The 18186-nt window shown below is 32.1% G+C and overlaps 2 protein-coding genes and 1 long non-coding RNA gene across 4 annotated transcripts in view; 1 reads left to right on the top strand and 2 right to left on the bottom strand.

Annotated features, from left to right (window-relative positions):
- Nucleotides 1-369: 369 nt before the first annotated feature.
- LOC106797703 (uncharacterized) lies at nt 370-873 on the bottom strand. The gene has a single exon (XM_014772546.1). The coding sequence runs from the start codon at nt 871-873 to the stop codon at nt 370-372; it is 504 nt and encodes a 167-aa protein (XP_014628032.1).
- Nucleotides 874-9569: 8696 nt separating this feature from the next.
- Nucleotides 9570-13319, bottom strand: LOC100527539 (putative methylesterase). Its single transcript, NM_001250594.2, has 4 exons — nt 12994-13319; nt 12645-12785; nt 10752-10886; nt 9570-9931 (listed from the first exon to the last, which is right to left on the bottom strand). The coding sequence occupies exons 1-4, from the start codon at nt 13279-13281 to the stop codon at nt 9629-9631; spliced, it is 867 nt and encodes a 288-aa protein (NP_001237523.2). The 5' UTR covers nt 13282-13319; the 3' UTR covers nt 9570-9628.
- The window catches only part of LOC110386944 (uncharacterized), a 12167-nt gene continuing 4749 nt past the window's right edge, over nt 10769-18186 (top strand). The window contains exons 1-2 of one of the 2 annotated variants that reach the window (NR_147889.1): nt 10769-10874; nt 13008-13295. This is a non-coding gene — a long non-coding RNA (uncharacterized lncRNA). Of the gene's footprint in view, nt 10880-13007; nt 13296-18186 lie in introns of both variants that reach the window. The other variant, NR_147888.1, reaches the window with a different exon arrangement.

Below are 18186 nucleotides of genomic sequence, written 5' to 3'. Positions count from 1 at the left end.
CCATAAATGGATCCATTAACTGCCACACTAAAGGAAGTGGAAGAAACACATTCCATGATCCAAGTATAAAACTGGGCTGGGAAGCCAATGGACTTAAGCATCCAATCCAAGAATTTCCAGGAAATGGAATCATAAGCTTTATGCAAGTCAATTTTCAGGAGGCATCTCGGAGAGGATCTTTTTCGGGCATATTTGCGCAAAATCTCTTGAACTAGGAAGATGTTGTCCATCATCTTTCTGTTCTTAATGAAAGCAGTTTGAGTTTCCCCAATAATAGTCTCAAGCAATTGGGGCTATGCGGTTGGCCAGAATTTTAGACACAATCTTGTATAACAAATTACAGCAAGATATGGGTCTAAAATGGTTAACCTAGGAGGTCTGATCATGCTTAGGAATAAGCGCAATAATAGCATGGTTGAGTTGCTTTAGAATTTTTCCAGTTGTAAAGAATTCATTAACCGCTGCAAAGATATCATCACCAATGATATTCCAAGCCTTCTTGAAGAATAAAACATTGAAACCATCTGGCCCAGGAGCTTTATTGTTATCCATCACAGAAATAACGTTCCAAACCTCTTGCTTAGAAGTAGGACAAAGTAAGGCCGCAAAGCAATCGGTGGGAACCTTAGGACCCCTGTTGCAGATCGAAATGGAAGGAATGTGGGTCAGCTCATGAGCACTAAACAAATTCCTAAAGTGATTCACAAAAGCAAGGGCAATTTCATCTTGGGAGGAAGTGTTATGCCCATCCTCTAGCCTTATGGCAGCAATAAACCGGTTGTGTCTGTTGCGCTTGATTAAAGCATGAAAGAATTTAGAGCATTTATCAGCCTGTAGGAGATATTTGTTTTTGATGAACTGAGCAAATTTCATAGACTCCGTTTTTCTAAGCATAATGGTCTGCCCTCTAGTGCGGTTTGCCAGAGCAAGAAGGGAAGGATCCTAAGGATTTTGCTTTAGAGAATTAAGCACACTATTATATTCAACCTCAACTACCTTCACTCGGTTGGAGATGTTGCTGAACTCCTGCTTAAAAAGATTCTTCAAGGGAGCTTTAAGAGCTTTCAATTTCTTACAGACCTTGAACATGCTACAGCCATGAATATTTTGCTTCCAGCCATCTGCAACAATTCTTAAGAAATTTGGATGATCCACAATAGCATTGTTGAATTTAAATGGAGAATTACCTTTAGGCACTACCAACTCAGTGGTGACAACTAGAGGAGTATGGTCTGAAATAGAAATAAACTCCATAACTTCACAAGCAGAATTTCCAAAGGAATTGAACCAGGCCTGGTTACATAAAGCTCTGTCCAATTTGCTCCACACCCTGCCATTAGTCCATGTGTACAAGGGGCCATGAGCGTTGATGCTCCCCAACCCCAGGTCAGAATAGCAATCAACAAAATCTTGCAACTCATAAGCATTGGGCTCGGCTCCATTGAAACGGTCGGTGGGAGACATAATGGAGTTGAAGTCACCAATGAGGACCCAGAGACAATTCATATTAGCATTGATACTATTCAAATTTATCCAAAGAGATCTTCTTGCCATAATGGAGTGAAGACCATAGATGAATGAAACATGAAAGCGCTTGGCAGTGGTTTTACAATCAATAGCATAGTGAATCAATTGGGCATTTGACTCCAAAACAGAAAGATGAATCTTATCCTGCTTCCAGAGGATAAGAATTCTGCCAGCATTATGAGAAGCGAAGTTATGGGTGAAGTGCCAGTCACCAAACTTCTTCTCATGATTTCCTCAACTGAAGTCTTATTCAACTTAGTTTCCAACACAACCATGACGTTAATTTCCTTGCAGTGAAGGAAGCTCTGCATCGCATGATACTTCAGAGGCAAATTAAAGCCCCTGATGTTCCAAGAGGCAATGATCATGGATTCGGACGGGAGGAAGCCTCCTCGACCCTAGTTACAACTTTATGATTTCTTCCTCTTTGGACATCAGCTTGCATATCCTCAATACGGGTTGTCTTTATAAGTTGCACTTTTTTACCTTTTTTCTAGTGTTTTGTTTTCACCTGAACAAACCCCTCTTCTATAGGATCATCCAACTCAATGTTCCTTGTTTCTTTGAGGTCAGAAGAATTCTAAAGGATAGGAACATGATTTGCAACCAGAACATGTTTTCTGTGAGGAGGGACAGACAGATTAGTCTGGACATTCTTTGGATTATCAGAGGGGCCTGCTGTATTGGTATATGGGAGCATTGTTGAATCACCCACTTGTGGCTGGTCCAAGATGGGGCAGGCTGTGATGAGAACAGACTTATTTGCAGTGACAATTTTACAATTAGTGAGGCGGTGCCCAATCATCTTGCAGTGAGTGCAAAAAGAATGTCTATTTTCATACTCAATCTTTTGCACAAAAGTCTTCCCTGTAGGAAGTCTAAATCGCACTTCATCGATTAGCTCCAAAGAAGCATCAACCTCAACTAAAGCTCTAGCAAAAGAAATAGACCCTTTAGAAGCAGTAAGATGGTCAGATCGAATGGGCGAACCAATCTTGGACAGGATTTTCCCTAAGGCTTGAGGATTCCAAAGCTCCAGAGGTAGATTTTTGAGTTTAACCCAGACAGGGATCTTGCTGAGCTCCTCATTGCCAAAGTCAAAGAATGCTGGCATAACCTTCAGTAGTAGGGGTCTTTGAAATATGAAGTAAGGGCATGCAGAGAGGACTTGGTTCAGATCGTCCTCAGATTCAAATTTAAACACCAGCCAACCACTTTCATGAGCTGAGTATGAAAACTTGACTCCCCATTTTTGGCAACAATCCAGCAGAGCTTTCTTTCCTGGGAATCGACCAGCCACATAGCCAATAAGGCTATGTCCCCAAGCCTCTTCCAGTGGTTGCAAATCAATTTCTTCCAACAACACTTCATCATCAGAGGGTGGAGGGGAGAACTTCATTCCAAAACCTTTGGAAGGGCTTCTGTTATCTTTGAAAAGATTGACCCAAGGAGTGGGAGCCTTATTGTCGTCTAGCTGCGATGATGACTTAGAGCCACAGGAGTGAGATGAATCATCATCAGTGGTTGAATCATTGTCCCCTAAGGTGCAAGAAATCTCTTGGGAAGATTTAGATTCAACACTGCATTCCGACAAATTATCAAACACTTGGTGTGCGACATCATCAGTTTTTGCAGAACTTGTCCCTGCCTTTTTTACGAGTACCTTGCCTACAAGATTATCATGTGAAGCATTATAAGCATTTTGATTTGCTTGGACAACATCCAAGCAACCAGCCAGACTAGAAGTAGCAGATGTTTGGGATTTATGTGAACCTGAGGTAGTACCCTTCACCATAATTTGCTTTGCAGCTAAGTGCGATTGACGATCCTTGTTCTTTCCCATCAAGAGTAGTTCCAAATGGCAACTATTTCATAGCCCAAGATGAGAAAAAGTGATACGGCACGCGATTGGGAAAAACAAGGAAAAACTTTAGAGACCGAGGCAGTTAGAACTCCCTATGATCGAAGAAGGAACCCCAGCGTTTGTAGAGAGCAAAGATCCACTCCGTCGGTGGCCAAGCCACTGGGCAACACCCAAGGACGGAAGGAACCTAGGTTATGCTTTCTTTTCCGCGTGCGTTCCTCCTTTTTGGTATGCACAGACTACACTCAACTAATACTGTTTTTGCTTCCTCTTTGAGACCTCCTTAATGCTACTTCTTGTGGTTCTTCCATAATAGGTTCATTATGCATCATGGGTTCATTATTGTGTTGTTCCTCTTCATTAATTTTGTAGCAATAACTGAAGGAGCAATCACCTTACTGTTAGAGGCATAAGCTAAAAGGACTTACACTCTAACTTCTTTAATTTCCACTTCTCGTGAAACTGTACTCCCACTTATTTCACCATTTTCAATGAACCTTGCAATTTCAGTTTCGACAATTCTCATACTATGATTAGAACAATGAAACATATTCCCCTTTTACTTTTCTGGATAACCAATGAAATATTCACTGATTGTTCTTGCATCCAATTTTCTTTCTTACGGATTATAAATCCTTATTTTTGCATGGCAACCCCAAACATGCAGGTGCCTTATACTAGGTATCCTATTTGTCCACAGTTCAAAATATGTCTTTGGAACTTTCTTACTAGGAACCTTGTTCAACAAATACATGGCAGTTTTCAAGGCATACATCCACAAAGATAAGGGTAAAGTCTAATTGATTAACATACTCCTAACCATATCCATTAAAGTTCTATTACGCCTTTCTGATACACCATTTTGTTGTGGTGTATCGAGAATTGTGTATTGCACACAAATGCACGTTTCTGAACAAGCTTAGCAAATGGACCTGGGTGTTGCCCAGTTTCATCATATCTTTCGTAATACTTATCACCTCTATCATATTTAATAATTTTCACATTTATGTCTAATTGTCATTTTACTTCATTATAGTAAATTTCTAAGGCATCCATTGCCTAAGAAATATCGGGCAGTAAGTAGACATAACCGTAACGTGAATAATCATCAATAATGGTGATAAAGTATCATTCCTTTCCGAAAGAACTAACATCAAAAGGTCCACAAATATCAGTATGCACAATTTTAAAAAGCTGAGTGCTTCTTGTAGCTCTTTTCTTTATATGTTTTGCTTGTTTTCCCTTAATACAACACACACAAATATTTAGATCCATAAAATCTAGATAAGGAAGAATTTCATTCTTTATTAATCTTTCCATCCTTTCTCTAGAAATGTGACCTAAACGTTTATGTCACAAGAAAGCAGATCGTTCATTCACTAAACTATGTTTAGTGCCAACATTATGATGCAGAGTCAAAACAGTTTCAGCATACAAACTGTCTAATTTCAATTTATATAAACCATCATAAAGGATACCAGTACCAACGATATGATTACGCTTAAATAAATTGAAACATTCATTACCAAAATTAAAAGAGTATGCAGTAACATCAAGTTTAGATAATGAAACTAAATTCCTAGATAAATTAGGTACATAAGGAGTTTCCAGTAAATCTAAACGATGTCCAGTGTTGCATTTTAAACAATAAGTCTTAACTATTGCCACTGGAGCTTTCACTTCATTCCCCATGAAAATGAACTTCTCATTTGGGCTTATGGTTTGGATTGTAAGGAATCTCTGCATAATGTTAGAAACATGAGTCATACATCCAGAATCAATCCATCATGTATCATGGAAAACTACAGTTAAGTTTGATTCAAAACATACATGAGCATTAAGCTCACCATTCTTTTCGAACCAAGACTTACACTTTAGGCAATCCTTTTTTTTTTTTTGGAAATGTCTTAATTTCACAAAATTGACAATTATTGTCCTTTAATACCTTTCTTCTGGATTTGCAAAAAGTCGTCATTGTTCTTTAATGACCCTTTGCCTTTATCATGCTTCTTCATAAATTTCTTTTCAAGCTCCTTGATTCCCTTGGTGACTAACATAATGAACTCCGTGACTTCCTTGATTATTAAGTCTCATTTCTTCCTGAACTAACATACCGTGCAATTCATGCACATTTCATTTATCTTTCATGGTATTATAGTTCATTTAGAACGGGCCAAACTCAGTCGTAATGAGTTTAGAATAAACTGAACAAAAAAGTTCTCATTCACAGCCATTATATTCCCAAGGTCTTAAGTCTTGCCGCAATGTTTGTCATCTCAATGACATGTTTATACATAGTACGTGAACCATCAAATTTCATGGTGGTCAATGTACTCATTAATGTCCCAACAACAGACTTATCAGCTGCTTGAGAGCACTTTCCCACTAATCACATAAACTATTTAGCACTTTCGATTTTAAGGAGAGTCGTCTTAATATTGTCTGCAACAGTCATTCTCATCAACATTAGGCTGAGTCTGTCAGATCTTTCCCAAGTTTTATAATGAACTTTCTCTTCATTACTACTAACATCAATAATAGTAACAAACTTCTCTTCCAACATAGCAAGATCATGATCCAAAACACTAAGGTGAAATTGGACTTGCTCATTTCTGTCAGAGAAGTTAAGCTCATTAAAATTGGTACAGATGATGCATAAGAATCCAATGAATTCAAAACATATATTACATAATAAAATTCACATAAGTGTTTTGAGACATAAAATACATGTCATACATATGATTCATTCAGATAACAGTCAATGTATATTGATGTTCTCCTTTGGGTGATATATCAACACACAACATACAAACATAATGATGCTAATAAAATTTTAACATTATTTGGCAATTAAATATGCACCAATTAGTAGTATCTATTTCCTTTGGGCATATAAATAAAACTAATGATACACACAAATCGCCTACAATTATATTCATTAATTATAAGAACAACTAATCAACCTTTGGGTGATCCATAAATGCCTTATAACAATGAATTTCAATTACCCATAAACCAATAACCATATAATTTAGCATCCATTATTCTATGAGTAATCAAAATAATCATTAATTTTGGAATTAAATAACCTTACAAATTTGGCCACTTTGGTGACTAACAAATTCAACATACATTTAATTCCAACCAAGTATAATTGAAATAATCATTAATTTGGAATTAAATAACCTTACAAATTTGGCCACTTTGGTGACTAACAAATTCAACATACATTTAATTCCAACCAAGTATGTATGGCCTGCACATACTTATTGCTATTAACAATTCATAGTCATTCTATTAATTTCATTCCAGGCCATAAAATAATATTTGCATTTATTTGTGTTTTTGCATTCAAACACGTTCAAGCAAATATGTAGCATATACATATATTTACTGCTACCAATAATTGCAAAACATTCACATTAATTTAATTATAGAACATAAACTTTCAATCATTTAATCACGTTCAGCAATAATTTTTCGGTAAAAAAGAAAAAAAGATCAAGTGGGATTGGAAATAGCAAACATAAGGTGGCAAATAGCAATTTCCAAAATTTCATATTCTTCCTATAACAAACCTACGTGCGCAGCTTTTTAAAATTGAAATTGAATCTTTATGTTTAGGCACGCTTCCTTTCTTTCACCATTAGAAGTAAAAACTTTCTCCAAATTTAATATATACATGCTTTGCAGCTTTCTCTCCGATAATCATAAGTTTTCAAATAATCTTTCTCCAAAAATTGGTATTCAACAATAATAAAATATTGCCAATAAAACAATACATGCAGCGGAAAATAAAATTCCTAAATTTCATAATTAGGATTTATGCATAATTGAGAGAAATTAAATTATCCCTAAATTTCATAATTAGGGTTCATACATAATTGAAAGAAATTAAATTATCCCTAAATTTCATAATTAGGGTTCATGTATAATTGAGAGAAATTAAATCATTCTTGGAGAATCATAAATTTCATAACACATGCTTTGACACCACATGTAAAAATTCTTAAGGGGTTTCCTAGACTATCAATGATAGGAAACAACAGGATCTTGAAACCTATGGTTCTCACAAACAATCAATAAGCAACAATACATAATGATGTGTACCTTTCTCCATAGGAAGACTTGTACCTTTCTCCATAGGAACTTCTCTCCGGTGCACTTTGATTTCTTTGAAAGAAGAGAGAAATAAGATTTCACTTTTTTAGGCCTTTCTTTTCTGCCTCTCTCCGTTCATGATGACTATGGGTGAGAGAGAACATTTTCTGATCAGGAAGGGGACCTTATTTCATGTTAGTGGATATTAACCCCCTTTTATAACCACTACTCCCATCAAGTAGCAGTTAGTTCTAGAAATTTCTCCTATTAAGTCCAATTACAATTTAGCCCTTAATCATTAATTATTTACTTATTAGTTCCTACATAAGTCACATGCCTCTCACATAAGACATTAATTCTTACATATTCTACATCAAATGACATAGCACCTGTAAAACAACATACTTATGGATTATCTCACGTAACAGGGGAGAACTTAAAAACATTCCTAAAGGTACAACATAGTATCCATAAATTATACTACTACTCTTTATGGACATATTTTGGTATTAAAACGTGTGGAATGAATAACATATTTTAGCAAGAAGGATATATGCCAACTCCACTCATTGAATCTCCTTGATCACCTTAGCTTGTTATAAAGATCCCCCTAAAGGAAATGAACAAGAGACTTGAATTTAAAATGAACATTTATATTGGTCAGCAAATGTGTCATTAAAAAAAAATATAGAACCTAATTCCAAATTATTATAATAGAACACAATAAATGTCCATAACACTCTCGGTTTGCTAACATGTCTAAATAATCTATAGATCGAAATTAAAAACCAATGGTCATGTAACAAATACTATTTAAAATTTTAGATATTAGCCGCAAAATACTTCCAAATAAAGTGAACATTCATTTTGGTCCTTCAATGATATACCCAATATTAGAGTGGTCCTCCATTTACTATTTTACATTAATATTGGTCCTTCGTCGATGCTTAACTATATGTTTCATATTCTTTCAAAAGCCCAATTTGATGTATATTTAATTGGAGATGCAATGTAATGTTATGTATGTATTTGAATCCGTCCGAAGTTCAACAAGTATCATGCCATTGAATCACACTAGACACGCATCGTAAGAGAAAAGTACGTGCACTTAGTTAACCACACCAGTCCACCACAAAGAGTGATAACTAGGAGCACTAAAATTTATTAAAACCCACTTAGCATTTATTAAAATTTATTTTTTCCTACTTATAATTTTATATGATCAAAGAACCCAAAAAATAGATAGGCTCTTAAATATTCATGCTTTCATTCATAAAAAAACAAAAGATAAATAAATAATAAATAGATAACAAAATTTTAAAAAATTACAATTACCTAAAGGCTCATTCGAATAATTTTTTTATAAATGTAATATGTTTTCCATTTTTTCAGAAAATTATACTTTATTTTTTAACTTTTGAGAAAATTTAAAACTAGTTTTGTTCTTTTGTTTCTTATAAATATTTATCCAATTAAAAATCATATAATTTTCAAATAATTTTAATTTTAATTAAATTTTCAAATAAAAACAGCACATACAAAATGGACCTAATTATTTTATTCAAACTTTTTTAGCCTGATCCCAACAAACCAAACAAGTAGTCAATCCAATAGAATACGCCTGTGACATAGAATAAGAATTATTTGTTTGAATATTATATTCACTTAATAACACGTGTTATATATTAAATAATCAAGTCTATACACCATAGCCAAATTATTAAATTTAAGTTAGCTCCTTGTCTCAAAACATATACTTAAGTTTCTATAAGGACAAATATTCAGAAATATAAATTAAAGGAATAAAATTGAAAATTATAATTAGACTTTTATTCCATATTAACCAACCATCTTATTAAACTTCTCCATTCAACTAAGGAGTCCAGTACTTCAGTTAATTAAGCAGTATATATGCATAAATTGTTATAATGTTTCTGATATGGAAAAAAATTCATTCTTCAACATTTTCTCAGTCCCAACAAACACACTATTATATATATGGGATTATTATAATACAATATAAATCATTCATTGTGATTAATGGAAACACAATTGGAAAACTATTTACCAAATTGATTCTTCACAGCACATGGTTTGGATATTGGAGACAAGCAAAAGTAGAGAAAAAAAAAGAAGCTAGGAGGGTGGCCTAGTCTGAAAGTTGCATCCAACGTCAAAAGCTGCAGCTTTTACAAGCAAACCAAAGAGGAGGAAAGGGGTGGAGAAGAAGGGGCTATGATCACTGTCTAGTTCATACACATACAATAGTGGCCACCTCTTTATCATGGCTTCTTGTTGCTCTGGCTTCAACACATTGTCCTGCATTGTCCTTATGTACACCCTCGGCACCTTCTCCACTTCACCATCCTCTACGAACATTGCACTTGTCAATGCTAGAATTGGCCCTGGCCTCAGCAGCATGGCAGCTAAGGTTGAATCCTAAGCCACAATGTTCAGTTTGATCAGTGACATCACAATTCAAATATTCATAATTGGTAATAGTATAAGACTGGTCCTATGTTCTTTTTTTAGCTTTGATCATTCATGGATAATAAATATTAGGATAATTAATAATGCATGAATACTCTGTTATTATAAACAGTACTAGTTCAATATTTTCTTTTGTCACACCATATCTTCTATTACAATTGTATTTGGATACAGATTTCAATCAAGAAAATCACGTCAATTCTCTTAAAAGGCGTGAAAGTTTAAACTATTTATTTATAAGTTGACAAAAAAATCACATCTTCACAATAGTTTAATGTGTTTGAATTAGCTTTATAATAAAAAATAATAATCAATTAACTTTCCATGGTAAAGAAAAAGTAATAAATAATTTTTTTTACTTTTTTAATGTAATATTAAGATTTTGTGGAATAAAATTGATTCATATTATCTAATCATGTCTATTGTTTTTCTCTTTTATTTCTTTTTCTTTTTAAGTATTGATGGACACATGAGTGTCTATAATACATTACTTTATATATTACTATCACTATAGCTAGAATGTTCTAAGGATGCTTTGATTTGGATAAATTTTCTGGTTTTTGCACCCTTTTCCAAGAATATTGCCATAAATGGTCCTACAAGTGGCAAAAGCAGAAGATGATAATGAAATAGATGATAGCACAAAGTACATGGCATGTGGGGTAACCCTAGAGCCAAAAGGTCTGAGTAAGTGAACATGGGTTAAACAGTTGTGCAGATAAAAGCATAACATGCATGTCCCCTTTATCCCCTTTTAAATATATTATACCTCATGTGGGCTTAAAGGATAGATGATTTTGCGTTGAAACTCTTTCTTCACCAAAGCACTGGTTGGAGGCTTATCCTGTCCCAATCCAAATCCTAGCCGGTATACATCTCCAAACTCGGATAGGTCAGGTACACCCTGCTTTGACACAAATCAAAACCACCATCATTATGTCTATTATTTTACACATGAGGCACATAAAGTAATTAACTATTCTATTTGTCATGCAAAAATAGCAATTAGGCTCACTGATTGTTTTGTTTCTTTTCAATCATTGGAGATATGTTTGAATTGACAATAGTGAAAATTTTCTATTATACCCTCTCTCCTTTGGAACACATAAAATTACCTGTGGAACAGGCTGTCGGGTAAGTCATAAACAACCATATTTCAATTGAAGAAAAGCAAAGAAAGCTAAAGATTTGATAATTTCTACAGTGAAGAAAGCATGAAAGTTATACAAGTCATGTCTCCAAACAATAGAACATGGCTAAGAAAAGTGATTATGAGTATTAATTAGTACAAGAGATTGGTGTTTTGGTGAGGGTTGGATTGCACAAGATTTTTGACAATGATAGGCACAGTTTGAATGGGAAACGGGAAACTTTATTAGATTGATTGATAGCTTACTGTGATTAAGGGTGTGTTTCCATAAATTTTTCAACAAATACTTGTAAAGAAGAAAATAAAAAGTATAAGGATATATATGTACTTTAATTTTTAGAGAAGTTGAATGAGAGAAGATATATAAAAGTTTAAATGTATGGATTAATTTTAACTTTTGTTGAAAAATTTATCCAAACTTGATTAAATGAAGAAAATTAGCCATTGGCTCTTAAATTGTTGCGTCAGTGTTAGATTACTATTCATTTTCCTGATTCGAAATCTGTCTATGTTTCATCCAAACAGAATAAATAAACAAATCTATCTCAAATATGATAAGTGAAGTAATAAAAAAGCAAGAGAAAATGCATGTGACAGAAGAAGATTGAAATTTGAAAAGAAAGTGAAAGTCAATGGATATAATTATTGTAATTAAAAACAAATGCATATGGGTCAGAATGCATTAGGCGTAAAGGATTGCGTGAAAACCTACTTCGTTGACCATAGTATGTTTGATGTCAAACAGTTAAAAACGAGAAGCTGCCTTCTGACTTGTAATATATGGCATAAATTCTCTTAAATGTATCATCATATCATACTGTATTTTTAAGATCAGTTGGAGAGCAATTTAGTTTCAATTGACGTAAAAATCATCTCAAAGATACTCTTATTGTACAATAAAAAAATCAAAGAAAAAAAAACTCAATTTAGCAAAGGTTAGCTAATAATGAACATAAAATGAAGAATTGGACTCCCAAAGGGAAAGAGGAAAACTCAGTAAAGGGAGACATGATTAAAATAGAATAGAAAGAAGGAAATTAAATTTGATTATTTTTATCATATTTTCCTTTTGTTTAACCCTTTGCCATATTGCTGAACAGCTACTAGCTAGTCTGTTTGTGTATGGGACTATGCTTTTGAAAAATGTGAGAGTTGGTGCCTGTGCCTCAGATTTTTTAAGACAGTTTGGCCATCATATTGTTTCAACAGAGTATCAACATCAACTTTGCTGGAACATCAAGAGTTCAAAAGTTAGAAAAACAATGCAAACTCATAAGCATCACTATCACATACCAAGTTTATGTTCATATACACCTGAGTAAGGTTTTTAGAATCATTATGATTGCAAATTATGGCCGCATAAGCCGAATTCCTCCACAATTTCTTCTAATAACAAGAATTGAGACAAAACTACAATTGTGGCCATAATTTTTCATAATATCAAGAATGGCAACAAAACTGCAACTATATAATTCAATGTGCTGAGAAAGAGATTTGATGAACAGGACTCACATGTTTTAGATCTTCATCTGTCAAGAATCCCAACTTGAGCATAGTTGCTGCCACATACACTGCTAAACGAATCTTCTTGGCGAACTTGTGACAAGCCTGGGTAACACTCAACCCTCCTGCACTGTGCCCCACCAATATCACCTATATGTAACAATCGCATAACTTATAGGATCAGTTTGTGTAGGTAATTAAACTAAGTAATTCTATTAAGAGGGTCAAGTTTAGTTCGTTGATCAGGTGCATGAGCTGTTATAAATCGCACCCTAATACCCGTCTTCTGTACAGATTAAAAAACTAAAACAACTAAGCCATATTCTAGTTGAAGATCATATATAATTAAGACCAAAACCTGTTCATTTTCAGGCAAAGCAGACAACAAATCCATGAGGGGTTGATTGTAGTCATCGAAAGAAAGAACAGAATCAACATCAGATTGATCAATTCCTGCACTCTTGAGGTCTATGCATGAGACCTTGAAGCCAGAGTTCTCCATTAGGCACCTGATTTTGTACCAGCACCAACCTCCTCCACCAACGCCATGCACCAGCACAAAGTGCTGCTTCAAGGGATCAATTGTTCCTCTTGAATCACCACTTTCCTCCCTCACTGACATGGCTTTCTCTGCCTTCACCACCATGATGCTTCGCCCAGGTATGATTTGCTTTCAACTTTGGTGGTATGGATACATAATATAAGGCTATAAATACCGGTCATGATGCCTCCTTTTTTGTTAGGAGAAATTCATATTTGTATTGAACAGTTTTATAATTTTTTTAATAAAAAAGAAAGAGAAATATAAGATATCAATGAACAATTTTTTTTCTTAGGTCAAAAAATAATAAAAATTAATCTCACTCGTAACACAAGACACGTGACGATCACTCGTCCAAGAAAATTTTAATACATGGAAAGAAAGTTGAACACAAATTCTCCTGGTAAATAAATTATTCTCAAGTAAATGCAATGAAATTTTACAATACTACGTCAAATCCTTTAGATTAACAAACAAAAAAAATTAGGCAAAATTATATTTTTGGTCCCCTGTTTATCTCCAGTTTCGGATTTGGTCCCCCACTAATTTAATTCACAAATTTGGTCCCTATTTTGTAAAATCGTCCAATGTTGTCACAATTGAACGTTGACCGTTAACAAGTGATGTTGACTGTCACGTGTCATGTTTTTATTGGATGAGGATTGTCATGTGTCATATTCTGATTGGTTAATAAAAATAACAATTCATTTCATCTTTCATGGAGTTGACATCCAATCAAAACATGACACGTGACAATCATCATCCAATAAGAACGTGACACGTGGCAGTCAACATCACTTGTTAACGGTTAATGTCCAATTGTAACCTAGGAGATCAATATTGCACGATTTTATAAAATAGGGGGATCAAATTTATAAATTAAATTATTAGGAGACCAAATTCAAAAACTGAAGATAAACTAGAGATCAAATTTATAATTTTACCAAAAAAATTATAAATTAATTAGTACATGCACTGAGCATATAACTTTACTCTTGTCCATAAGAAAACATGATTGATATAACGGAAAGTATTAAAGTAAAAAAAATTATATTAAGTAATTAGCGCATACACTCACAATAATGTATAGAAAAACCTATACCATGAATAAAAAATTTGTTATATACAATAATTTTGTTAGTTTTTATAATAATCAACTGAAAGTTATTTGTATTTTTTATTAATTAATTGTATAAAAATCTTTAATTTACACTACAAGTGCATAAAATTTAAGTTCAATTATATTATAGATATAATTGGGAAAAATTGCAAAAATAACATATACATTTTAACTTTCAATGGTAATAATAAGAATAATACCGAACTTGATAAGAGAAGATAATTTATTTAAAAGTCATCAATCAAATTTTTTTACAAAAATTAATTATCAACAAAATTAATAAATATTTGATATGATTATAAAAAAAATCATGTTATTGGATTATTAAGGAGTTTATGAAGAGATACTTTTTTCACCATAAGAAAGTTTGATAATGTCAACTAGGACTAGTATGGAAGATAAGGTCTTGCACTTGCGTGAGTGGAGTGGGATGCACTCACTCAGATGATCAAGTGGTTCAAAAGGTCCCCAAATTCAAATTTTGCATTCCGTAGGACGCGCACATGAGGAAGTAAAAGTAAACTGTTTTAAATAATTAGACATTCGTGCAGAGAATAGGATTTTGCTTTGGAAATGGAGATTTGTCCCTCGACAAGACAGCTAAGGCTGTTATTTTTTAATTCTTTCATCATACTACTTCACAAGCTTTTTAAAGTATTAATTAATAATTAAAGAAATAAAAACACATATTATTATTTTTTAAAAATAGACTTAATTACTGTGTTTTAATCCTTAAATTTGAGATGTGTGTCTTTTTTAATTTTTAAAATTTAAAATTGAGGCTTTGTGTCATTGTTTGCTTGTTATAAATTAATTTTTATCTTTTAGGTTGTTATGAATTAATTTTTATCTTTTAATCACTTGATTTGCATTTTAATATCATCATAAAGTACTAAAAAATGTTATAAAATACTAAAAATTAATATAAATATCAATTTCTTATGTTAAGAATTAAAAAAATTCAAACATTCAGGAATTAAAAAAATATTTTTAAATTTCAAAAGACTAAAAAAAAATGCATACTCTAAATTCATAACAATAATTAAGCAAAATATATTATTGATGTACTTTTTTTTACCTAGTGAGAATTACACCGTTGCGTATTCGTGCCGACCCTTCGAGTTTTATTAATGTATTTTATTATAATTTTTAATAAGAAATTATTTATTAATTTATTAATTGGAGTCTCTATAATATCTGTTAAGACTTTTTTATACTTAATTGCTGAGAATAATGTTTTTTCAACATAAAAATTGGATATTAATAAATTATCTCTTTAATTGTAGAGTACATTTTTAATGTGTATGTATAAATAGAAATAAGATATAAAATAGTTATATACCATATTATGTATAATATTTTATTATTATTTTCAAATACTGAAGCTGAATTAACTAGAATCAATGGTAGAACTGGTTAGCTTTTTGACACGTTAATTTGCGTTACAGCCATCACATGTCTATTTCTAGGATATCGCTGACCCACCATATCCGTGTTTCTTTAATAATTCAATAGCAAAGTAAAGTTTTTAAATTCATCCATGATATATATTTGACCGTATATATTTAAAATTTTAATACAACCAAAATCTAACTTTGACCTTTGAACATTAAAGTCAAAACCCGAGATAGTATATTATAATCGTAAATAAATAAATAAAAAGTAGAAAGATGATAACAAAAGAAGCATGGATGCTATAAAATTCAATCTCTTTATATTCTAAACATTTTTTTTGGTAGGCTTCATATTCTAAACATAGATAAGAAGAAGGGATTAGGCATGATAATATCGCAGATTAGGGACAGGTTTTTCCCTTCCCGCTTAAAAAAAAAAGCATTAGTTTAGGGTTAAGTTTTAGAAAGACAAGCAAGAATTTTTATTTTCCAGCAAAATGACAAACAAAATACAAAAACATCACAATAGAGATTCTAACTAAGGGTAAGGGATGTATTAGTTTAGAATTTTAAAAGATTATTTTAATATAAAAAGTCTTATAAATTTTAAAGATTAGGTAGGAATATTATGATTTATTATATTTGTTTACAAGATTTTATGATATTTAAATTTTAAAGGATTTATATTTTAAGAATTTAAAAAGATTTTATAGCTTTAAATTTTTAATAATACATTCAAAATTACAAGAGTTATCGAAAAAATAAAAAAAATGATGAGATTTTGATTAAAAAAATAATATAATTTTTTTAATTTTTTTAACAGCGATGTTGATTCTAGTTTTATGTCCTGATATACTAACTTTTCTTGTAATAACATCTTTTCATTTTCACTTTTGGATTTGAACAATAGATTTAAAATTATACATTAGTTTCCTGATTTTTTTTATATTATAATTATTTCATGATAAATTTAATGACATGTGTTGAATGGGGTGCAATAACAAGCATATATTTGAAGAGAATAGTGAGAGTGAAAAATTAGTAGGAAGGTTACTGAATTATGTAGATGATGAAATTAAGGATAATAGTCATAAAAACATTGCATCAAATAGGTGTGATGAACATAATCAGTATAAAGAAAATATGATTAATCTTAACACATAAGACAAACATTAATTTAATTAAAAAAACAAAGAAAAAAGTGTAGAATGAAGAGTATATTTGACATTTTTTAATCCAAAAGAATAAGAAAAATATATATAACACACATATCTTGAAGAATATTAAAGAGAAAATAATGTATATGTGATGAAAGAAAATAAAGTCTAAAAGGAAAAAAAACAAGAAAAATCTCAACGATAGATTGTTTAATAAATATTTTATACTAAAAAAAATTGATTGATGAAATCCATCAAAATTCTTCTTAAAAAATAATTTGTCAAAATTTGTATATTTTTAATATCAAAAGACTTTTTTATAAGTTATATAAAATTCTAATCGAATACCACTGGATTTTGTTGTTTTTAAAAAAAAAATCTTAAAATCCTTTAAAATCCTAATTCAATACACCCATGAGTTTGTATCTAAGATTATATTAATCATATTCAACACACCAAAATATTAATATAAAGAGAAAAATAAATAATGCAAAAAAGATATAGAGAGACCAAGAAAAGAGCCATGCAAGAAAAACAGGATTCTTTTTTTTTTCTTTTTCTGAGAGAACAAGATTCATCTAAATCTATAATTAGGGATTTTTAACTTGTTTTTGTTAAATTTCTCCCTAATAAAACCAGGAACTAAATCCCATCAAATGAAATCTTGGCTATTAATAATAAGGCTAGTTTATGGGCACAGGTATTTATTTCACTGTGGAATTTTTTTTATCGGTTCATTATGGGAATCAAGAACAAATACATAAAACAAATTAAAGCAATGTGGAGAAATTCTTGTCTGCACGTCATATATGTTAGTAAAATTGATCGAATTTAAAAATAGAGAAGTTCCCACGTCTTGAACTTTATTATTTGATCTTAAGACTTAAAAAGTCAACTCTTAAGAAAAATAAAGTTGAACTAAAGTTTTTTGGAAAATATAAGCATTAATTAGTACTTATTAACCACTCTTAAGAAAAGTAATACTCCGTAGTCCTCATTTGGGAAGACTCGTGAGGGTTTGTTTGTTTGTTTATGTATCTACTAAAAGCAAGTTCATAACTCAAGAGGCCAATTCTAACGTGGACAAGTCTTCCATATGGTCTAACGTGGAACAATTTTAAACATCATTAGATTCATTTCATCCACACACTATTTTGGTGCACCATCTATACTAGATTTTTCTTCTTTTTTTTCATCACGTTCTCTATTCCATTATGTAACAAATTTGTTGTTGCTCACCACCGCCAAAACCCACCTTGTTCTCCGATCGATTCGCCATTGTCAGAGGCAATTTTTGGCGACGGCAACGACCCTCCTCCTTCGATCCAATTAACGCACC

This window comes from Glycine max, chromosome 2 (assembly GCF_000004515.6).
Source record: "Glycine max cultivar Williams 82 chromosome 2, Glycine_max_v4.0, whole genome shotgun sequence".
Taxonomy (NCBI): domain Eukaryota; kingdom Viridiplantae; phylum Streptophyta; class Magnoliopsida; order Fabales; family Fabaceae; genus Glycine; species Glycine max.
This window is presented reverse-complemented; position numbering and strand designations above follow the sequence as displayed.